Raw genomic sequence first — 26,019 nt, forward strand, 5'->3', positions numbered from 1 at the left:
TCTGTAAACATTCATTATTACACATAAATATCAGAATTAATAAATGCTATACCTGGATCTTGGAGTGTGTCCTGCAGGAGCTCATTCTGACACCTTTCCTTAATTTCCACATCATCTTCACGGTTGTGCTGGTCATACCGAGTGAAAAATGTTGTTCTGATTAACTGTCAAAAGAAAAAGGGCACTGAAAAATAAGCAAAAATATATTTTGATGCAATGCACTTATCATATCTTTCATGCATATAAAAAAAAAGTTTCATCATTTCCTTTTGTTTAACCAATACAGAACACACATAGACAAGTAGCACACTACACTGACTGAGCCTGTGCTGTGCAGTACATTTCTGTTGCTCTGTCAATGTTAAGCATACTACATGGTGGTGTGACTGAGACTACTGGGATGGGACTGTGCAGAGCCCTTCTGTACTACGTTGTAAAATCTGGCACCAATACCAAGTAAATAATGATTTCATCCTTCACGAGCAGCTATAGTTAAAGATGACTATGTAGGTTACCTATACTAAAACAGCCACCCCCAACAGACTGCATACCTACTCCCCTCTCCAAAACCCTTGCATTCACCTCCCTCACCACACCATCCAACAACAAATCAAACAGCCATGGTGACATCGCACCCCCCTTCCTCAAACCCACCTTCACCTGGAACCACTCGTCCAACTCTCATCCTATTCACACACATGCCTTTTATTCTTGATAAAAAAATCTTCATTGCTTCTAGTATCTTTCCTCCCACAACATATTGCAACATCTTTCATGCAGCATTTCTACCAACCTTATCATATGCTTCTAAATCCATTAACGCCACATACATGTCTCTCTCTTTCTTTATGTATTTCTTACACAAATTCTTCACCTCTACCACTTCTGAGGCTACACTGTTCCTCCCTTATCTGAAACTCTTTGCAAGCCACTTCTCGCTCAATCACCACTCTCCCATACAACTTACCAGGTACATTCAACAAACTCATACCTGCATAATTTGAATGTTTACTTTTGTCTCCCTTGCCTTTATAAAATGGTACCATACAGACATTCTTCCGATCCACAGGTACTGCACCATAAGCCGTACATGTAATGAAAACCCTAACATACAAATCAACATTACTATCACTCCCTTTCTTAAGAAATTAACCTGCAAACCCAACTGCTCCAGCTGCTTCACAGCACTTCATCATATGCAAGGCTATTACTATCTTTTCTCTTTTCACAAATATATACTTACTTCCTACTCTAACAATCCCTTCTTTCTTTATGAGGCTCCTTCAAAGCTCAGGAAGCCATGACACTAGTTGGGACCGTGGTTCATGAGGTGTAGTGATGTATGTTGTGTCTATGTGTGTAAAGAATGCAGGGCAACTGAGTAGTAAAAGATCATGTCTTTGTTGTGGTAGCTGTATCAGGGGCATTAAGGATCTTGAAATATATTGTGATGTTGGGTGATGTCTAAAGAGTAGACAGAAAAGTGACTCACATTTGTCTGGGGAGTGTGGCTTCTGATAGGAGTTTATTGGGGGGGGGAAGATTTTTAAGGCTGAGTTGTAAGGACAGTTGTTTTGTAGTTCACAGGTTATTTCAATGTGTGTGTGCTTTGTCAGTGTTATATTTGTTGGTTGATGGGAGGATCTGAGAACAAAAGTTCCTGAGGTGCAAGGAAGGGGTAAGCTATTTAATTCTACTTGGAGGTTGGTGGTAGTTAGGAGCTATATTAGGTTAAGTTTGGTGATATGGAAGGAGAGATAAGGGAGAGAGCAGTACAGAGTAGAAGTCACTTGGTTCCTTAATACAATAATGAAGGGTAAAGGTGTACGTATGGAAGTGAAGAAAGGATAAAGGGAAAGCACAGTCCTCCTGACCCTGACCCATGCAGCCCAAATATAGAAATGGAATGAAATACAGAGGTCAAAAATCTAGGCTGTAGAAATGAGCTATCTGAGAGGAGCATTTGGTATGACTAGATGGAACAAGGGGGAAATGTGAGATGTGGCATGGTAGGGAATGCAAAGGAAATGAATTGTGGAGTAACGGAGTGGGTGAAACATAATACTCTGAGGTGGCTTGGGCATGTGGAAAGGATGCAAGATGGGGTGTTTACATGGAGAGGGTGTGATAAAACATGATTGCTCTTTAATTTCAAAACATTCACCACATGAGTGGATACTGAGTCACTAGCCTCCCATGGAGAAAGGTTTAAATACCTGGTAAGAAAGAAGTGGCCATCATAAGTATCTACAGTACTGACTCTGTCTCCCACATCTAAATTAAGTCTTCTGCCATTTTACCAAAATAATACAAATGACCCTGAAGCCAAAGAGTATCATCAGCAAAATACTGTCGCAAGGATTACTTACTGAAAGCTCCTTAAAACATACCCAGACAAGTAACTGGTGAATTCATGGGTGGTGGTGATCTCACATCTGAGAAAGTTTGTATGTGAATGAATGGTATCATGTATGGTGTTACAAGATGTATACAAAGATAAACAATCATTATTCATAGGCCTCATCAGAGCATTTCAAGCATAAAGACATTTTGGAAATATAACCATACATTTCCTACAAACTCTAAACCATTAGGAAACTGAAACATACAAAGCTTTCATTTACCACAATTAAATAATACATGAGCATATGTAGATTCCCTGGTTTAAAATTGAAGAGTAAATTACAAATTGAAGAAAATATCAGGAGTTGTAATACATGACCTTAAAAGTAGAAAGTATATATCAAGATATACCTAATGCATGCCAGGAATCATGATGCTTCTGATTACTGTTTGGCCTCCAATACAACTACAAACTTAGGTTATGAGACCCTCAAATCACATATCTTTCCTAAAATTCTTCCAGCATAAACTTTATACTTGCAAAATATTTCAGTTGTACCAATACGAAAGATTTCATAAAAGCTACAGTACTGATGTTTATAGATAAATGTTCTATTCATCTAAATTCATTATACATAATCGTTGTTTCCTGCCGCAGCGAGGTAGAGCCAGGAAACAGACGAAGAATGGCCCATCCACTCATATACACATATATATACATAAATGCCCATATATGCACATACATATACATATCAACATATACATACACACACACGCACAGACAGATACATATATACACACGTACATATTCATACTTGCTTGCCTTCACCCATTCCTGTCGCTACCCCATCCCAAAGGAAACATCATCGCTAACCCCCACTTCAGCAAGGTGGCGCCAGGAAAACAGATAATTGTTTTAAACATATCATTTTCCCGTTCTGTATCCTACATTACAAAAAATACATCATATCAGGAACATCATTCTTGTGCCTCATCATGCCTAACTTCTGTTAGGTATCCTCAACAAGTAGTTCTGCTCATTACTCTATGGCATATAACAGTTTTGTTAAGTCATTAACCTTACCCTGAATCGACAACTAAAAATTTCTATATTTGTAAAGCTTATATGTTTTAAAATCAAATATAATACCGTAGAAAAAATTCATATCATACATTTATTGCATCATTACTTACCCGCCAACTCTCTGGAGGCTTGGTGATCATAGTAACAATAAATGCAATGATCACAAACACATAAAACAAGAAGACCGCAAAGTACATGTAGTGAAACTGAAAAGAAAAATGAAAATACAATAATTAATCTATGTACATCAGTGTCTCAAGTAGTGTGATACACACAGAATCTTCTCCAAAAATACAAACACCAAGGGAAACATTGCAATTGATAAAAATATAAAAGCATACAATCCTTATAGTACTACATGTGTTGCAATGCAAGAAACATGATATGATAGAATCACAATAAACAAGCAAGAAAGTTTCATAATTCAGTATAGATATTCCTATCCATTTATCCTATATGCACATCCTCTAACATGGGTAATGGAACTGTAAAACTAACTGGTTCAACTTAACCTGAGGAGATCTCTCTCTCTGTCTCTCAGTTATCCATTCTTATACTCATTATGTGTTACGGCAAATGCGGAAATAATATTTTTATTTATTTTGCTTTGTCGTTGTCTCCCGCGTTAGCGAGGTAGAGCAAGGAAACAGACGAAAGAATGGCCCAACCCATCCACATGTATATACATACACGTCTACACACGCAAATATACATACCTATACATCTCAACGTATACATATATATACACACACAGACATATACATATATACACATGTACATAATTCATACTGTCTGCCTTTATTCATTCCCATCGCCACCCCGCCACACATGAAATGACAACTCCCTCTCCCCTCATGTGTGCGAGGTAGCGCTACGAACAGACAACAAAGGCCACATTCGTTCACACTCAGTCTCTAGCTGTCATGTAATAATGCACCGAAACCACAGCTCCCTTTCCACATCCAGGCCCCACAGAACTTTCCATGGTTTACCCCAGATGCTTCACATGCCCTGGTTCAATCCACTGACAGCACGTCGACCCCGGTATACCACATCATTGCAATTCACTCTATTCCTTGCATGCCTTTCACTCTCCTGCATGTTCAGGCCCAAATCACTCAAAATCTTTTTCACTCCATCTTTCCACCTCCAGTTTGGTCTCCCAAATAATGAAATAATGAATGGTAAAAAGGTTTGAGCAGAGACTTTGTTATAGGCATTTTGAGACCAGATCTTTTACTTGAAGGACTTGTTCCAGAATGTCTAGAATAGGGTTTGCTCTGACTTTGTGTTTCTCCATCCCAATACCTCCACATTCTTTTGCTAATATCATTATCAAGTTAATACTAAGGGCCTGGAAAATGAGTCAGTTGTTTGCTGATGATACAGCACTGGTGGCAGATTCAAGTGAGAAACCACATAAGTTGGTGACTAAGTTTAGAAGAATATGCAAAAGGAGAAAGTTGAGCACTATTACAAATGCATTTTTCATAACAAATATTCCATTTCAGTGAATAAAGCAAAAAAAGTCAGTTTGGAAGAATGAACCTATTTCTCTCCAGACAGTGTCCTACAAGCTAATGAGAATTATCTTTTATCTCTTGGAGGCTGGCAGACTACAAGACCCCTTTAATACAAGACCCTTTAATCTGGTGAAGTTTACACTTCTCACTCTTCACAAACTACCTAGCTTGGTTCAGAACACCTTCCCAAACACCTGCCACTATCCAAAAATGATGTCATCATCCTAACAGCTGCCCACCTGAACTGGCTAACTGCCCAGTACTTCTAGGGAGAGGGACCTAACTCTGATCGTGACTACCATCAGAAAAGAAATTTTTCAAGGAGTGTGAAACAGTGGTGAAAAAACTGCTCACTGGACAATATGGTTTTTCATACTTCAAAAGTCACTTTTCTTTTTGGGTCTGTTACCCCATCATCTAATGATACCATAACCACCTGAAGGTGGATGGAAAAGAAAAAACTCAGAAAGAACAAACTAACCACCTACTCAAAGAAATGGACTCATTTACTAACATCCACTTTCTAGATATCATGTTTAGTGCACCAAAACCATATCCTCCTGTCCACAAACAGGCTCCACAAATCTTTCTGCGATTTCCAATGAGTGATTCATATGCCCTGGCCCAGCCAAGTGAAAGTTCATCACCCCATGTAAACCATATCTTTCCAATTCACTATATCTCTTGCATGTTCAGGTCCCAAGTCTTCAAAATGTTTTACTCCATCTTTACATTTCCTCCTTTGTTTCCCTTTTCTTTGTAACTTCAAATTCTGACACATATACCCTCTTACACATTCTAAGTCAACCTTTACATATGTCCAAACCATTTCAGCACATCCTCTTCAGCTTTCTTACTACCACAACTCTTTCTTACCCAATCACTTTTTCTTCCATCAACTCCTACACCACATAGTGTCCTTAAACTTTTCATTTCCACTTCCAAAACATCCACCCTATTCTTTACACTTGTGTCTAAGGCCAATGCCATACATTTGAAGCTACAATGACTGATGAGGGTAACCTGTTAAAACAACCCTTTTTCATCATCACTATTAATTTGCTTAGGTTTAAAATTGTGTTAATTAATCAAAGAAGCAGAAGTATCACAAAGTGTTTCAGGAGCCTCATGATCAGCCATCTTCTGCTCATCTAACACATCAAGGTTTCTAAAATGATGAGAAAGCTTAAAACAGACCAGTCAACCTCTGGAAATGTACTTTTATAAGTATAATTAATTTGATTTAAGAATCTTTAGCTTTTTTTTCAATCAACACTGAAACTTACACACTTACAGAGCATTTAAATCTGAGTCACTTGTGCAGTATGGAATCTCCCTACTTTTCTTCAGGTTTGGTTAGTCTTTCACTGTGCAACAGTTTTTACATATTTTACTTATTCTGATTCAACAAAAATGTAGTTCTTTCTGAGCCTTAACATCACAGGTGGTTGATGAGTCAACTTTGCATTCTCTCATCAAATCAGCATGCCTTTCACCTGTCTGCAGTCATGTGCAAATGTCTCCAGTTCTGTCAATAAAGGCTCATACAACTCACTTATAATTCATTTCATCGCTACAAAAGCAATGTCCAATTACATCTTGCGGGAATTTGACAGCATAATCACAGGGTTTAAAAAATATCCATTGATGAAATAAGTCCCAACTATTATGGCAGGCAGACACTGAAGCTTGGCAGGGAAGACTACATAGAACCAGAAAAATGGAAGTGTCAGGAACTACTGTAGTGGCACAAACTTTCAGCAAAAATCAAGAGCAGACTGAAACACACTGAATAAAACTGTATTGATAATGTCTACTATATAATATGCAACTGCATTGGGAGATGCTGAAAATTCTGGATACAAGTGCTTTCCAGTTAGATTAATTCCATACACTTATAACAAAGCTTTTCCAGTAACACATTCACTCTAAAATATTCCATCCTATTCACTTCCATAGTGTCTACATATGGTTTGCCAAGTTTTCCATAAAACTACCAAACAGTAAATGGCATCTACTAAGAACTGGAGAAAAGTTTAGTGAGACATTTAATCCCAATTCAAAATAATACATTATCAGGTTGTCAAGAGGGGTTATCATAATATCTAAGCGTTTACGCATTCCTTTTTTTACTATTTCATAGCTGAATTCTAGCACCTAGAAGTCCCAGATTTTTGGTGTAGATTCAGCACAAGGTTTTGAGCAACCACACATCTGCTTTGATGTGTTTATGTTCGTGTTTTTGAGTATTTGTGTGTAGCATCTGTTGGCCTCTGGGTGTAGATAACTAAAGATTTTTCACTAAGTTTAAAGCTACTGCACATTGGTCTCGAGGTGCCTGTGCATCTGTTTGTTATTCTTTCACAGCCAAACTTTAATATCTATAAGCCTAAAATTTTTGGCACAAGTACTTCAGAATCTAGGCAAGGCTTTCAGCTTTTGCACAATGACCTTGAAGACCATTTCAAGGCCACCAAAGGCTGCTTTTCAGAAGCCTTATTGATTACACTTAGTGTATCTCATTTCTTCACAAAAGGAAGTAGTTGGTAGGATGTCAACCACCTGGGAGGTATATTACCAGTACTACCCACCTTGGTATCAGGAGGGCTTGTGACAGTTGCGCAGCAAGCCAGACCTTCAGTGGTTGTCAAGTTGCACTTCTCTTACCCTAGAGCCTGTCTTATCTTTCTACCTCACCCACATGTGGATTATTAACATTCTGTCCACAAACACACAATCTCTCCTTGTCACACATAACACCTGACAACATTGAACCTATCACAGCTCATTCTTCGAAACTCTAGATTTTCCTGTAGTGAGCATTATGTGCCAGCCCTGCCTTTTGGCAAAAATGGTAGGAGCAACAGATATAAGTAGTAGGTAGGAACATTTAGGTAGGAGCATTAGGTAGAAACATTTGGTAGAAGTAGTAGGTAGGAATGTTTGGCAAGAGCATTAGGTAGAAATAGGGAAATTAGGTAGGACCCTCTGCAAACACTGCACTAGATTTGACCTCCACCAGCATCTTGTTAAGGGTGAAGCACTAAAGGCTAAGAAGCAGCACTGAATTTCACTAGTTATGGAGGCCCTATTGCCATGACCATCCCTATGAGGGAGTCCCAAAAGGGAACAGGCATCCGATATAGATTGATAGATAGATAGACTACCTAAAAGCTCCAAATCTCAATGAAAGTACCTCAGGATAAGAGGCAGGATACAAGGGTATCAGTACATAGATTAAACAATTTAGATTTATCTAGCTTAGAAACAAGAAATCTAAGATGATCTAATACATATTATCAAAATTATCAAAAGCTTTGACATTCTTGATGTAAGCAGCTATCTAAGGCTTGTTTCCTCAGACTGTACCCATAGAAATGGAGACAAACTCAAGGGCAAATATTCTATGCTGAATGAGGCCAAGTACTTTTCTATAACAGGATTGTTCATACATGGAATGATTTTTCAGGCAAAGTGGTCAAAAGCAGTACCACAAATATCTTTAAGAATAAAATTGGTAAATATTTTGCTTAAAGTCCATGACTAACATTATTTGTTTCTCCTTAGTTACTTGAAAAATTTGTATGCCTTTTTCTGAAACTAATCTTTGCATTCCTGATATCGCATACCATCAAAAACAGCCTTGAAAGGACCCAATGGTCTGTTGCTGTTTGAATTCCTTTCTATACCATAATAACACTATTCTTTTAAGCTTTTCCTTGTCGCAGTCCTTATGACTGCTGCAGTATGGGATATCCTCATATATTCTACAAAATACATTTCAATAAGTTTATAATCAAAATTAACTAGATCGTTATTTTCTAAGTAGAATGATATACAACTCAACCTCATTATAACACTAGTATGTCTACTACATGCCTTTTAATTCAAACAGCTCCATTGCCAAACATATAAGGCCCTCTAAGAGCACTGACAGATAGTGGGATGTACGGTATTTCTGAAAGTCTTAATGTACCAAACAAATATGATTACTATGATTTCCATCAATAATAATTCTTATCTTGTAAGAGTATCACTGCTTCACAGAATTAAATATAATGCGGGGGCACAAATCTAGTTCAGGCCTCCCTAACATCAAAACATAAGTCTGACCAGTGTATGGAAAAAATTTATACTGCAGCATCTGGTAGTAATATACAGGATGCCACTACAAGCTTTTATGACTGTATATTTTGCTGCACGAGAGATGCAGCCAATTTGAAAATTTAAACAATTACCCCCAGCCACAATGAAATGAAAAAAAATGACCAGGGTGTACACACTCAAGCTGCAGTGAATGGGTTAATGTATCTCTACTAACTACTGTAGCAAAGTCATAAACAGGAAATATAATATAACACTGTACTCACCTATGCAGTGTCTTGGTCTCTATTCCATAAATGACTGGTAGAGATGATGGTAAAGAACCTACGCTGTTTCTTGAATAATCTGGTGATCTTTGACTGTGACTACCTTTCCTTCTTCATCCTTGACCTTAGAGTGCTTTCAATGTGATCCACCTTCCAGGAAACTAAGAATTGCCAGAATTCTGGTTGTATAAGACAGCAAACTTATCTTCAAGTTTCTGGTATATCCTCTTCATATTACTAAGATCAGACAGCATCTTGCTTACCCCAGTGGTGCTATGGAGATTTAGGTAGGCTTCAAAACTACACAAAAGGAAATGAACTATACGTGAAAGAACTACACGTTCTATGTGTAAAGTGTATAGAAATGCTTGCAAAACTGCTTAATGGTCTTTATATGAAAAGATCTGACCAACAGAGTTTGCTCATATTTACTGTGAAAATGTCTAAGGCAAAAAATACGAACTTGGCGCTGAGACCAGTGAATTAACAAAATGATGGTACAAACATGGTAACTACAAAGTAGGCAGAGCATGAATTGAACACACCATGAAATAACAAGAGTATTTTCACTGATGGTGTAATTACACATACCAGAATTTGTAATACATAAAAAGCTTTATTATCCATTTGTTAACCATAAAACTTTTGCACTCAGCTTTCTAATATCTCCCATTACATATGCATCTTGTAGTGACTAGTATACATATGATTTTATTTGACACATTTCGGCCTACTTTTAATGCTTGTTTAAAGTTTGTACCACAACAGTAGTTCCTAACATCACTTCACAGCGCTGTTTACTGTCTTCCCCACTAAGCTTCAGTTATTACCCGCCATTGCAGGGATTCACACTCATCATATGGAGTGATTTAAACTTTGGATATTTACTGTGGTACATCCCACAGATATGGCATTAAATACCAACAAGACATCTGCAGCCAGGCCTCCTTGCAAATAACTGAAACTCATTCAAGTTGTACTAACATCATCAAAATAGAGACATCTGTAAAGACCTCAAAAAATTAATGAGAAAATATGTCAGTTCAACAACTTTCTACAAAGACTCAAAAAGACCAAATATTTCACATTTTTTCTAGATAAGAACTGGAGGAAGGTACCAATAGGCAAAAGACTCTCACCTACTCTAAATTACAGCAATTACAGCAATCCTATATGAATGCTTCAAAGTGATGTGCTTCACAGGTGCACCAGTTACAAGTATAATAATGATTAGAATGGCAAGAGATTTTTCTCTCCTATGGAATCCCTAAAAGTGCAACCTGTCTTACTCCCAGCCAAAATATGAATAATCAAGAAAATTAACCTCCTTTAACTCCCATGGAACCTGTAATGCCAGAGAGATGTTCATTTATGGGGCTCTCTGACCTCTCAGCAACTGTTCTGGCCTGTGACATCACTGTGACAAACAGCACTAGGGCTACAGCTATCAGTGCTCACTACTTTTGCTAGGCTCACTGTCAGTCTGCTGCTCTGCATGTCAATGTTACCCAGCCTTTTGCTAGGCTTATAGTCAGTCTACTGCTCTGCATGTCAATGTTACCCAACCTGACTTCTTTTGTAGCTCACTGTCAGACTGCTGCTCTGCATGTCAATGTTACTCAGCCTGACTTCTTTAGTAGTCTAAGTTGTATTTCTTTTGGCTTGCAGCTCAGGCATGACTGTAAATATGATCTTTCTTTTTAAGAATCATAGGGCTGTTAGACTCATGGTGGTGGCCCCTGTTTTCATTCTTTCTACCTCTTTCACTTAAGCCATATACACAGTGAGAGTGTGTGTGGTCTAAGAATTACCTTGAACAATTTGAGAGAATCATGTGTTCAGACTCATTCCCCTAGTTATAACTTGGGAGTGGATGGCTTTAATGACCCTACCCCAACAAAAACACCCAACCAACCTCCCTTTCCATTCTTTGCTTATCCTTATTCATTTTGTTTTTAGTGGTTTTGTTTTCTGCATGTTCCTATTTTGTTTTTCAAATCCTTTTTGTGTATGAGCCAGAAAGAGGACATACAAAGATGGAAGAGCCTTGGAATATTATCATTGCCTGGTGAAGACATTAATTCAACCCAGTGGGAAATTCAAGGGGATGGTGCACCATTTGCTTTTACTAGAGTTACTATTCTTCATATCTTACTGGCATATGTGGCACATAACCTTGTATCATGGTGGGGAGGTAAGATCAAGACCACACAGCTATCCCATACCTCAACCAGTGCACCATAATGGGAAACCTGGGAGAAGCAAATCTTCCCAGAGGCAGTTGGTACTAAAACCCTTGACACTTCCTTGGAGAACCATATACTTATTTCTGGGGCTTTGCTGATTCTGTTTCTTTCAACCTCTTTGGATATTTTTCAATTTTTCAATCTCCATTTCATAAATCTTCTGGACTGGTGGGGGATATGAAGAAAAAGCACTGAGCCAAAACTTCCGAGACCCTGGCTAAGGTACAAATTATGCAATATGGGAATTTTTCAAAAGTAGTCTACCCATAAAAAGTGTTATTGATCTGCTCTGGACATATCCTTTTCATGGAACCTCTTCTAAGTCTTCAAATTATTGGCACACTGATGGATCATTGTTCAAATCAAGATCATCTCATATCCCTAGATCATGGGTGGGAATATGAGCATAGGCCCAGAAATCCTATAATAATCCTAATTTGCATACTGATGATACACTAGATTTACCTATTGGGAGGCTGGCTATCTTGAGAGATTTATTGCTCTTCATGAGCTGGTTCCTTCCCTGAACCTTCAACATGAACTGATGGCTTTCAGTAAATATCTACTAACTTTCCCTAGGGTACTGATTATTCCTTATTTCATGCTAGTTCTTCTCCACTGTTTACAGTCTGCAATAAGAGATGTGAAGGCAGTCCTGATGCCCTACGACCTCTTACCTTGACTGAGGTATCAATGACTTACAACTAAATGTGTTCAAAAGAGGAGCTCCACACAAGTAATTTTTACAATATATACATCCTTGGAGTCTTTCTTTTTGGGAACCTCAAACCAAACTTCGTTTCAACTGTGGTATATTTCTCGCCTTCTCACCAGAGTTGTTCTAATACCCTCAATTTTGGGTTATAGAGGTTAATAGTCAGTTTCATCAAAACTATGTCCCAAAATGTGTATCCAAGTTTTTAAGGTAGCATTCTTGCTGGAAACTTACACCTGGGCTTTTATGAGCACTTCACAAGTTTCAGAAAATAATAAGCCACCATGCCTATTTCCAAAGAACTGTGTCCTGGTATGCTGAGCTCTTAAATGCTAAGTGAAGGAAAATCAGTCATGATTTGGACAGAAAAAAAGGTCCCCAAATTTTTTGTCTTCCGGTATAAAACAAAAGTAATACTTGCAAAAGTAAGAATATATGTACAAAAAATCATATAAGATATCATACATGGCCATGGTATAGCATGTGAAGATCTCCCAGAGGGGTGGAAGAGGAAAGGTGAAAGGGGGTGTGCTCACTCATATTTTCTGTCTCCTATCAATACATAAAGGAAATATGTGAAAGAGCAGAGGATTTGAACAAACAAGTAAGCTAATATAAATGACCAAGATACAGTGGTTGAGTATCTGTGTGGATCCCTTGTAAGGCTGGTGGAGGAAGGGTGGGAGAAGGTATGCATCATTCAAATTTACGGTTTCCCATTAAAAAAATTTGAGAAATACTAATAAAATTATCCCTGGAAATGGAGGAGAAAGAAAATTGCCCACACATCTGCATGTTGTAACAGGTGACTAAGAGGTATGGGAGTCAGGGGCTGGAAATTGCCCCCTCCTGTATCACTATCCAAAAGAAGAAACGGTGGGAGCCAAGCGACAATGTTTTTCCTTCAAGGCTCATTCTTCTGCTCCATGTGCTACCTTGCTCAAGAGGGAGACTGGGACATATGAAGGAGAGAAAGCAAGGCAATTAAAAGTAAAGGATATGCACAAACAAGTGAGCTAATCTACCTGACATGGTCATAGTAAGACACTGAAGTTCATGCATAGATTCCCAGGACGGGATGTGGAGTAAATGTGTAGGGAAGTGTGCAACAGCCAATGTCACAGACTGAGGTGTCTCAGAGTCATCAATCAAGCTGCCTGCAAGTGGAAACTGACCAGAGCAAAACTGCTGTCATATAAATGTCGTAATGCCAGAGGGGGATTCAAAATAAACCCACAAAATTAGCAAACATAATACCCCTAACAAAAATTAGCAATTTACATGATGAATGAAAGCATTCCTAGCAGACATATTTTTTTATACCTCCTGCCACTCAAGGGTTAGCATTAATACTATTTATTCTATATCTAAAAAATAATGCCACAGTGCTCGTTATTCCTACCATTGTCAGGTTTCTTACCCAGCAGACTGACAAAATATTTTAGACTGTCATCCATTTTTTAACTGCTTGGCCAAATCTGTTAAATCCTGTTTACTACAAGTTTCTCTATTGAGCTAACTGAATGGTCAGCAGGATGTGCTGTCCGTGGACTGAGCCGGGGAATGAGTAGTGTCCAGGGGAAACCTTGAAAAATTCTATGAGGCCTGGTTGTAGATAGGGAGGTATGGTTTGCTGCATTATACATGACAGCCTGTGTATGAACGTGAGCGGATGTGGTCTTTCTTTGTCTGTTTTCTGGTGCTACTTTGCAGACACAAAGGGTGGCGATGCTGTTTCGTGTGGGGTGGAGGGGCACCAGTAATGGATGAAAGCAAGCAAGTACAAACATGTAAATGTGTATATATCTGTGTATATCTATGTATGTATATGTGATATGTATATGTATATGTGTATATATGAATAGATGGGTCTTTATTCATCTGTTTCCTGGCACCCCCTCACTGATATAGGAAACAGCAATCAAGTATTATTATAATGATAATAATAATAACAACAATAATGATAAATGATAATAATAATAATAACAATAATAATAATAATAATAATGATGATAATAATAATAATAATGATAAAACAATAATATAATAATACAAATAATATTAAAATTAATATTTTTATTTATTTTATTTTGCTTTGTCGCTGTCTCCCGCGTTTGCGAGGCAGCGCAAGGAAACAGACAAAAGAAATGGCCCAACCCACCCCTATACACATGTATATACATACACGTCCACACACGCAAATATACATACCTATACATCTCAATGTACACATATATATACACACACAGACATATACATATATACACATGTACATAATTCATACTGTCTGCTTTTATTCATTCCCATCGCCACCTCGCCACACATGGAATAACATCCCCCTTCCCCCTCATGTGTGCGAGGTAGCGCTAGGAAAAGACAACAAAGGCCCCATTCGTTCACACTCAGTCTCTAGCTGTCATGTAATAATGCACCGAAACCACAGCTCCCTTTCCACATCCAGGCCCCACACAACTTTCCATGGTTTACCCCAGATGCTTCACATACCCTGATTCAATCCATTGACAGCACGTCGACCCCAGTATACCACATTGTTCCAATTCACTCTATTCCTTGCCCGCCTTTCACCCTCCTGCATGTTCAGGCCCCGATCACTCAAAATCTTTTTCACTCCATCTTTCCACCTCCAATTTGGTCTCCCACTTCTCCTTGTTCCCTCCACCTCCGACACATATATCCTCTTGGTCAATCTTTCCTCACTCATTCTCTCCATTTGCCCAAACCATTTCAAATCACCCTCTTCTGCTCTCTCAACCACGCTCTTTTTATTTCCACACATCTCTCTTACCCTCACATTACTTACTCAATCAAAACACCTCACACCACATATTGTCCTCAAACATCTCATTTCCAGCACATCCACCCTCCTCCGCACAACTCTATCCATAGCCCACGCCTCGCAACCCTACAACATTGTTGGAACCACCATTCCTTCAAACATACCCATTTCTGCTTTCCGAGATAATGTTCTCAACTTCCAAACACTCTTCAAGGCTCCCAGGATTTTCGCCTCCTCCCCCACCCTATGATTCACTTCCGCTTCCATGGTTCCATCCGCTGCCAGATCCACCCCCAGATATCTAAAACAGCTTTACTTCCTCCAGTTTTTCTCCACTCAAACTTACCTCCCAGTTGACTTGACCCTCAACTCTACTGTACCTAATAACCTTGCTCTTATTCACATTTACTCTTAACTTTCTTCTTTCACACACTTTACCAAACTCAGTCACCAGCTTCTGCAGTTTCTCACATGAATCAGCCACCAGCGCTGTATCATCAGCGAACAACAACTGACTCACTTCCCAAGCTCTCTCATCCACAGCAGACTGCATACTTGCCCCTCTTTCCAAAACTCTTGCATTCACCTCCCTAACAACCCCATCCATAAACAAATTAAACAACCATGGAGACATCACACACCCCTGCCGCAAACCTACATTCACTGAGAACCAATCACTTTCCTCTCTTCCTACACGTACACATGCCTTACATCCTCGATAAAAACTTTTCACTGCTTCTAACAACTTGCCTCCCACACCATATATTCTTAGTACCTTCCACAGAGCATCTCTACCAACTCTATCATATGCCTTCTCCAGATCCATAAATGCTACATACAAATCCATTTGCTTTTCTAAGTATTTCTCACATACATTCTTCACAGCAAACACCTGATCCACACATCCTCTACCGCTTCTGAAACCACACTGCTCTTCCCCAATCTGATGCTCTGTACATGCCTTCACCCTCTCAATCAATACCCTCCCATATAATTTCCCAGGAATACTCAACAAACTTATACCTCTGTAATTTGAGCACTCACTCTTATCCCCTTTGCCTTTGTACAATGGCACTATGCAAGCATTCTGCCAATCCTCAGGCACCTCACCATGAATAATACATACATTAAATAACCTTACCAACCAGTCAACAATACAGTCACCCCCTTTTTTAATAAATTCCACTGCAATACCATCCAAATCTGCTGCCTTGCCGGCTTTCATCTTCCGCAAAGCTTTTACCACCTCTTCTCTGTTTACCAAATCATTTTCCCTAACCCTCTCACTCTGCACACCACCTCGACCAAAACACCCTATATCTGCCACTCTATCATCAAACACATTCAACAAACCTTCAAAATACTTACTCCATCTCCTTCTCACATCACCACTACTTGTTATCACCTCCCCATTAGCCCCCTTCACTGAAGTTCCCATTTGCTCCCTTGTATTACGCACTTTATTTACCTCCTTCCAGAACATCTTTTTATTCTCCCTAAAATTTAATGATACTCTCTCACCCCAACTCTCATTTGCCCTCTTTTTCACCTCTTGCACCTTTCTCTTGACCTCCTGCCTCTTTCTTTTATACATCTCCCACTCATCTGCATTTTTTCCCTGCGAAAATCGTCCAAATGCCTCTCTCTTCTCTTTCACTAGTAATCTTACTTCTTCATCCCACCACTCACTACCCTTTCTAATCAACCCACCTCCCACGCTTCTCATGCCACAAGCACCTTTTGCGCAAGCCATCACTGCTTCCCTAAATCTTTTTCTTTTCTTTCGTACTATTCGCCATTTCCCGCATTAGCGAGGTAGCGTTATCAACAGAGGACTGGGCCTTAGAGGGAATATCCTCACCTGGCCCCCTTCTCTGTTCCTTCTTTTGGAAAATTAAAAAAAAAACGAGAGGGGAGGATTTCCAGCCACCCGCTCCCTTCCCTTTTAGTCGCCTTCTACGACACGCAGGGAATACGTGGGAAGTATTCTTTCTCCCCTATCCCCAGGGATAAATACATCCCATATATCAAAATGCGGGAGACAGCGACAAAGTATAATAGATAGATATTAAAATTAATTCTTTCAAACTATTCGCCATTTCCCGCGTTAGCAAGGTAGCGTTAAGAACAGAGGACTGGGCCTCTGAGGGAATATCTTCACCTGACCCCCTTCTCTTTCCCTTCTTTTGGAAAAAAACAAAAAACAAAACAAAAAAAAAAAAAAACAAGAGGGGAGGATTTCCAGCCCCCCGCTCCCTCCCCTTTTAGTCGCCTTCTATGACACGCAGGGAATATGTGGGAAGTATTCTTTCTCCCCCATCCCCATAATAATAATAATAATAATAATAATAATAATAATAATAATAATAATAATAATTTTTTTTCTTTTTCTTTCATACTATTCGCCATTTCCCGCGTTAGCGAGGTAGCGGTAAGAACAGAGGACTGGGCCTTTGAGGGAATATCCTCACCTGGCCCCCTTCTCTGTTCCTTCTTTTGGAGACATAAAAAAAAAAACGAGAGGGGAGGATTTCCAGCCCCCCCGCTCCCTTCCCTTTTAGTCACCTTCTACGACGCGCAGGGAATACGTGGGAAGTATTCTTTCTCCCCTATCCCCAGGGATAAATAATAATAATAATAATAATAATAATAATAATAATAATAATAATAATAATAATAATAATAATAATAATAATTGTATTGATATGGTTTGGCCACATGGAGAGACTGAGTGAGGAAAGATTGACAAAGAGGATATATGTGTCAGAGATGGGGGAAACGAGGAGAAGTGGGAGACCAAATTGGAGGTAGAAGGATGGAATGAAAAAGATTTCGAGTGACTGGGGCCTTAACATACAGGAGGGTGAAAGGCATACAAGGAATAGAGAGAATTGGAATGATGTGGTATACTGTGATGTATATTTTCCCCATGGAAACATAGGAATATATGAAGGAGGGTGAAAGGCATGCAAGGAATAGAGTGAATTGGAACAATGTGGTATACCGGGGTTGATGTACTGTCAATGTATTGAACCAGGGCATGTGAAGCGTCTGGGGTAAACCAAGGAAAGTCTGTGGGGCCTGGATGTGGTTTTGGCGCATTATTACATGACAGCTAGAGACTGAATGTGAACGAATGGGGCCTTTGTTGTCTTTTCCTAGCACTACCTCACACACATGAGGGGGAGGGGGGTTGTTATTCCATGTGTGGCGAGGTGGAGATGGGAATAAATAAAGGCAGACAGTATGAATTATGTACATGTGTATATATGTATATGTCTGTGTGTGTATATATGTATGTGTACACTGAGATGTATAGGTATGTATATTTGCGTGTGTGAACGTGTATGTATATACATGTGTATGTGGGTGGGTTGGGCCATTCTTTCGTCTGTTTCCTTGTGCTACCTCGCTAATGCGGAAGACAGCGACAAAGCAAAGTAAATAAAATAAAATATATAACACTGTTGGTACTCTTAAACCTTCAAATATATTGCCATTTTTGTCCAACCCTGATTACTCAAAATCTTTTTCACTCCATCTTCCCATCTCTTAACTCAGTCTACCCATTTCCTTGTGCCCTTTACTTCTGATGCATATATCCTCTCTGTTAACGTCTCCTCACTTATTTTATCCATAAGTCCAAAGCATTTCAGTACACCCTCTTCATCTCTCTCAGTCACACGCTTTTTATTACAACACCTCTCTCTTACCCTTTTATTACTTGATCAGTCAAACCACCTCATACCACATATTGTCAAACATCTAATTTCCAACACATCCACCCTCATCCACACATCCTTGACTACAGCCCATTCCTTGCATCCATATAACACTGCTAGGACTACTACACCTTCAAAGATACCCATTTTTGCCCTAACAGACAATGACATCTCTTTCCACACATTCTCCACTACTAAAACCTTTGCCCCTACACCCACCCCATGAATCTCTTCCGCTTCCACAGTTCCATTTAATGGTATGTCCACTCCGTCATACCTTACACACTTCACTTCCTCCAATTTTTCTCTATCCAAGCTCATATCCCAACTAACCCATCCCCCAACCCTGCTAAACCTAATAACCTTGGCTTTAATTCCCATTTACTCTCATCTTCCTCCTTTCACACACTCTTTCAAGCTCAGTCACCAGCTTCTGCAGTTTTTCACTTGAATCTGCCACCAGTGCTGGATAGGGAACTGTGGTTCAGTGCATTACACATTACAGCAGGAGAATGGATGTAAGCTAATGCAAATATGGAGGTGAAGTATGAATATATTGCTATTAAACACTGTGATAACACTTACCTTTTGGAGGAATATAGGTCTGGTGTCTTCTTCATGACAAGCAGGTTCACCATAGTAGAAATCCAAAAACATACGAATCACTCCGAGAACAAACCCGCTCATCAACCCCCAAAATGCACCCTGTTGGAATGAATATACTTATAATGTGTTCACATTCCTTACTAGGTAAACTAACAAAACAGATATTACTTAAAATGAAATCTGCATTATTGGCTTACTGAATAAGAAAAACATTCAGTTTTATCAGGAGACCAATAATACCAAACAAACAATATACATATATGTAAAATAGAATCATTTACCGAAGTTTTACAATCTTTTGAGACTCATAATTAATGATATCTTAAAAAAATGATAAATATAAAAGGTTAGATCTTTGTGCACTCTATGAAATTTAGTTGCATCTAAATGCATTGAGCATGATGAATGGTCTACCTGCTAACTTTGCCTGGTTCCTCACCTCACCTGTAAATGTGTCAAAGGAGAGAAAGGAGATAGGACTAATATGGGGTGTAACATTTCTGTGGCAAAAGATCTTCAATATATTGGTAAACACTCTGAGCAATAAAGATCATCTTGCATTACTCTTGGCTTTCAGAAGAAGTAACCTAGTATTATTTTCAATGCATACTTCCCTACCAAAATAACAAAAATCATGAAGAATGGGATAACAAGAATATAGCTGCCATATCAACTGATAATATTCAGAGAGAGTGTATGATTCTTATACAAAATCATAAAGCCTATAATGTTAAGATTGTAATTTTGATGACTTTAAAGCATCACCCAATATCGATATCTTTGTAAAATTGGTGAAATATGCTATGACAGAGTATAATAAATTTTATGTATTATGGTCATGGCTTATCAGTTTCATTCTAATAATTTCCCTTATCAATTAATCTTCTATTTCTATGGCTAAATAAGAGGATGCTTGTGTCTGAAATGAAGACAGAATTTTCATGCTCATATGATGAGGAAAATATATGGCAGGGCATTCCTGAGCAAATTATAACCCCTCTAAGCAGCTTATGGTATTATGTGCAACAAATCATGTCTGTATGAAGTCCTTATGGCAGAAGCATCACGAAACTGCACAATGTTATAATCAAACAGTAATGGCAATGTATGCAGTTTCTGGTAAAGAAAAAGCAGTATCATATCCAAGGTTGGAATCTGATAGCAAGTTCACAGAAGTATATGATTAAATCAAAAATATCTGCTGCATCAACAGCCCTTCTGGGACAAGCATACTTTCCCATCACCAACAACTTAAACTCTTTTATGCCAGAAATTTTGTTCCTTATTTCCTTCATGTCAGACACTGCATTTCTATCTTAAATTGAAAGCAAGTTCTGAGGAATGTAGTGCAAAAAGAGGCTAGTTTCATCTCCATAACAAATTTGATCTGAAGCAGAGTTCATCTTTCACTATCTTAAAAAAATTTGAATGAACTTCTCAGAAGCATCTGTATCTGAAAATCTTAGCACTAATCTTCAAATAGAAGATGCAGCATTGCTTCTTAAATTTGTGCAACTATCCACTCGTAATTACACGATGCTCACTAATTTCTAACTCCATAAAAATGTTACACCTTTTCTCACAAAAATGGTCCAGAAATAGGTACACATTCACACTGATATTACTTACTACACAAAGCGATAGCCTTCATCATATCATGTGCTCTTAGGGAATGATTACTCTCAACATAATATGCTAACTTTTCCTGCCTCTGTCTGAATATCCAGCTGCTATACTGAACCCTTTTTAGCCTAGAAATATTTCATCCATTGTCAGGAAGGCACAGAAAAAAATTCTGCTCCCTCAGTATCTTTTACAACCGCATTCTAAGTGCATGGCCATCAACCTGCAGGTAATGCATGCATGTGAGCCCACAGGAACCACATATATTGTTGTGAAAAGTAAGTTATGAGGAAGATCACTAATATGTTTCAGCTGACGAAGAAAGTGAAGAGGAATAACTTAAAAACTGTGAAAAAAAATATGTGATTCTGAGAGTGATTTCTGTGAAATTATGTAATATGGAGAAAGACCAGTATGGGAGGTATCCCGCTAACCAAACCCATGGTGGAAGAAACTGAACAACAATTGTGCCTAATTTTCTCTCTGTGTAATCCATGGGTGATGAATAACTTTGATAAAAGATACCAGGTAAAGAACTACAATACATTCAAAGAAAAAAACTCCAATATCTTATCAACATTTGCCAACCAGTCAGTCATCACACTTATTTCAGGAGTGAACTCAAATGAAATTTTTATATACACTTAGGTTATTCACCACCAATGCTGTGCCTGTGTATGAAGCAAGAGTGGAGTGCAAAACTAAGCTAATGAAAAAAATAAAATCTTTCATACTTTCCTCACGTGTGCCAGCCACTTTCCTTCACACCGATTTGTTGTAATAAATGTGTAATATCTCAAAATATCATCCCTAGGAATGGGGGAGAAAGAATATGGCTAACACATTTCCTGGATGTTGCAAGAGGCAATTTAAAAGGGATAAAGCACAAGGCTGAAAATCCTCCTCTTCTGCAGTACTTTCCAAAAGAAGGAGCAGAGGATGGAGCAAAGGAAGTTTTTTTCCTATACGTGTAGTCAGCTGTTCTGAATGCTACCTTGCCCACACAGGGAACAGCAAACACATATGAACAAAAAAAATCTAAATATACTCGTGTTATTTATGAGAGTGCATTATGAAAATAAATTCATTAAAGGGAAAGAACCTAGATCTCTTATCTTCACTTTTTATTGAGAGCTGTCAGATGTGTCATCCTCACTTTCCTCCACCACCCACTCAGCAGTGAACTAAGACAGTACAAAGGCATTCATACAATTTCAGTGTATTTTCTGTATCTCCTAAATACTAATCTCTCTCCCTTTCTCTTTTTGCATACATGCAGAGGACATTCTGGACCATGCCCATTTTCAAGGGTTAAACCACTTGTACACAATCTCAAGATCAACCAGTGCATTCTGTGCATTGTTCTGTACTTACTTTATTTGGATCTCTCTCTTATCAAAACTTAAAACAGTTATTCACACTGCTTTATCATTATCATCATACTTAATAGCTGTTTCCCGCGTCAGCAAGATAGCACAAGGAAACAGACGAAGAATGGCCATTCTTCAGTTTTATCATATATGGTAATATTATCAACATCATAACTCTCCTTAAGATTATATAACAACATGCCCTTATCTAATATCTGAAGAATCCTTCAAAATTTTACCAAGAGAATAATGATGAAGTTATGACATGATCTGAGTTAGCATGTGTTATGGCAGTACACAGAAAATGAAGTGGCAACCTTCAGAAACTCTAATTACATTATGGAAGAAATCTCAAATGCATGAATATTTGAATTCTGGATGTTAGTGACAATGAACACTCTTCTTCATGTACCACCATCCCAATTCAGTCCTTACTGCTATATAACATTTGTGCTTCTACAGGCAACCAAAACTAGTGGATCTAAGATTTACTCAAACAAGCATTTTGATCCATTAACATACAAAAACCAATTCTTCATCATTGCTTTTACACACACAATAACAGTAATACTACAAAGAATTTCATAATTTATCACACAATATTGTTATATTGTGAAGTATTTCATAAAGGATTAAATACAATCACTACTAAGTCAAACCTACTGGTTCATTCATTCTTTTCCATGTAATTGCCATACAGTACATGGCAGCAATAGGTGGGGCCAAGTAAGCAGCAATTGCTTGAATATAGATAAAAAGCTGTCCACCTTGAGTCTGCTTAATGATGGGAATCCACAGGATGGAGAACACCACTATCATCGAGATGAAAAGCCTAAAAGAAAAATTGCAAGAAATTATCAATAAACTTATGGTATGGGGTCCTATGTAAAAATGGCTGATTGATTTTGTGGAACTTGTGGAAATACTATACCTACAGGAAAAGGAAAGTGATCAACACTGCAGCATAGGGAAAGTGAGTCAAGTTTTAAGGTCAACATGTGGGGGGTGTTCATAACTCAGACTGCTTTCAACTTGAGTATTTCAAGAATGGAGAGCTAGAACCACCCCACAAGTGTGAAAAGTACTCTGTTAAAGGCCAGAATCAATCCTTTGTTTAAACAGAACTGTTGGGAGAAAAGAAATTTTGACATTCAAACAGCACTTCCAGTTTCTTACAAGCAGACTTAGCTATTTTCATAATGAAAGTTACAACACAGTGTGTAGTGTAGTGGTAGTTTGGGTGTGAACATGCTGTGTGAGTAAGAGTGGTATGTTTTGTTAGATTCTGTTGTGAATAAATTTTTTACGGAGATTGGATACTGAGGACAGAGGTGATGTAGATTGGTAGAAGTAGGGGGAGTCGGGCGGTTTGGAGGGTTTTAGGATGGGTATTATGTTGACAGCTTTCCAGTTGTTGGGAATACATGGCGTAGCTAGTAGCTGAAGAAATCTGTAAGTGCTTGGATTGCAAGCGAGTCACTATGTTTCATGCAAACGTTTGATACAGTGGTTATGATGTCAGGGCCTGTAGCAAGAGAGTTCATTAAAGATCTAGTTGCATTGCTTATATCCATTGAAATGAAAGGTGGGAGGGGAGTAGTTTCTAGATGGAATTTGGATAGGTTCTTAATGACTTTCTTGTTCAGGGATGTTGTTGGTTTCAGGCTAATTTTTGAGCAATGTCTCACGAGTATGTTTGTGTGTTCTTTGGGTAAAGAAATGTGGCTTATGTACAGGAGCTTTTTGAAAACAATAACAATAATACTGGAGGGGAGGATTTACAGTCCCTTCCTCTCACTGTTTTGTTGCCTTTTATGACACAACAGATATACATGGGAAGTATTCCTTTTCCCCTAAACCCAAAGATATGTAATTAAATATAAATATCAAAATTCAATTTTCATTCACTGGATAGAATGTTAGTAAAACTTAAAACTTTAAACTTTATCATAAAATTATCAAGATGTTGAAACTAACCTTCCTACAAGAAGCTGTTCCTTTGCTTTAGCTTTTGGTCGAAATGTTGACCAAATATCCACTGTGAAGAGTGTAGATGCAGAATTAAAGATGGATGTAAGATCACTCATTAGAGCAGAAAGCATGACTGAGAGCATTGCACCTCGCATACCACTTGGCAAGTATTCCAATACAAGTTTTGGGTAAGCAGAATTGGAGCATGATGTACGCGAGCCACAAAACTTGTAACACTCCTCAGGGACAACACAACCCACCTCATTAGGAAACAGCACACGGGAAACCATTCCTGGCCAAAATATATAATGAAAGGTCCATTTTATAGAATTATAAAAAAAATTTAATTACTATACAAAAGTATTAAAGGAAGGAAAGACAAAAAATTTTACCAATTAACAAATGTGTTACACAGCAAAAGATAATCTTTTATAATCTGAGGCCAAGTTTCAGTGTATTTGACACAGTACTATATAACAACACTTATCTGCAATCTCTAAACCCATAGCTCCTTATGATCCTCTATTTGATACTCTTCCCATTTTAAGCATCTCCCTAAATAATTAAAAAGATGCTGTTTTCAATTTCATTGGCACAGGGCAAGATTGGTGCCAGCATTTGTTGGCATTCATTTACTTTCAAAGGATTTTGTTCATGCAAGGTTTGATCAAGTAAGTAATGAAAGGGTAAGAGAGATGTGTGGTAATAAAAAGAGTGTGGTTGAGAGAGCAGAAGAGGGTGTATTGAAATGGTTTGGACATGTAGAGAGAATGAGTGAGGAAAGATTGACAAAAAGGATATATGTGTCAGAGGTGGAGGTAACAAAGAGAAGCAGGAGACTAACTTGGAGGTGGAAGGATGGAGTGAAAAAAATTTTGAGCGATTGGAGCCTGAACATACAGGAGGGTGAAAGGCATGCAAGGAATAGAGTGAACTGGAACGATGTGGTATACTTGGGTCGACATGCTGTCAATGGATTGACCCAGGGAATGTGAAGTGTCTGGGGTAAACCATAGAAAGGTCTGTAGGGCCTGGATGTGGAAAAGGAGCTGTGGTTTCAGTGCATTACACATGACAGCTAGAGACTGAGTGTGAACGAATGTGGCCCTTTTTGTCTTTTCCTGCCGCTAGCTTGCTGGAGGGGGAATGCTTCGTCATGTTTGGCGGGGTGGTGACGGGAATGGAAGAAGGCGGCAAGTGTGGGTGTGTAGATGTGTATATATGTATATGCCTGTGTATACATATGTATGCATACATTGAAATGTGTAATTATATATATGTGTGTGTGTGGGTGTTTATGTATATACATATGTATGTGGATGGGTTGGGCCATGCCTCATCTGTTTCCTTGTGCTGCCTCGCTGATGTGGGAGATGGTGATTAAGTATAATATTAATGAAAATATAAGTTTTCATAATTCATTATCATACATAATTGCTGTTTCCCACATCAGTAAGACGGCGCCAGGGAACAGATGAGGAATGGCCCATCCACTAATGTAAGCATATATATATACATAAACGCCCATATACGATCATAAACATACATACATATCAGCCTATAAATACATATATATACACACACACAGGCATTGACATATATACACATGTACATATTCATACTTGCTTGCATTCATCCATTCCTGTCAC

The 26,019-nt window shown here is 38.4% G+C and overlaps 1 protein-coding gene across 1 annotated transcript in view; it reads right to left on the reverse strand.

Annotated features, from left to right (window-relative positions):
* LOC139759175 (sodium/glucose cotransporter 4-like) overlaps positions 1–26,019 on the reverse strand; it is a 74,100-nt gene that overhangs the window by 7,070 nt on the left and 41,011 nt on the right. Inside the window, exons 9-13 of the mRNA XM_071681223.1 lie at positions 24,377–24,662; positions 23,063–23,231; positions 19,386–19,505; positions 3,538–3,633; positions 53–164 (exon numbers count right to left, since the gene is read on the reverse strand). Of these exons, the coding sequence (XP_071537324.1) occupies positions 53–164; positions 3,538–3,633; positions 19,386–19,505; positions 23,063–23,231; positions 24,377–24,662 (783 nt within the window). The remainder of the gene's footprint in view (positions 1–52; positions 165–3,537; positions 3,634–19,385; positions 19,506–23,062; positions 23,232–24,376; positions 24,663–26,019) is intronic.

The sequence above is a fragment of the Panulirus ornatus genome, chromosome 32 (assembly GCF_036320965.1).
Source record: "Panulirus ornatus isolate Po-2019 chromosome 32, ASM3632096v1, whole genome shotgun sequence".
In the NCBI taxonomy this organism is placed as follows: domain Eukaryota; kingdom Metazoa; phylum Arthropoda; class Malacostraca; order Decapoda; family Palinuridae; genus Panulirus; species Panulirus ornatus.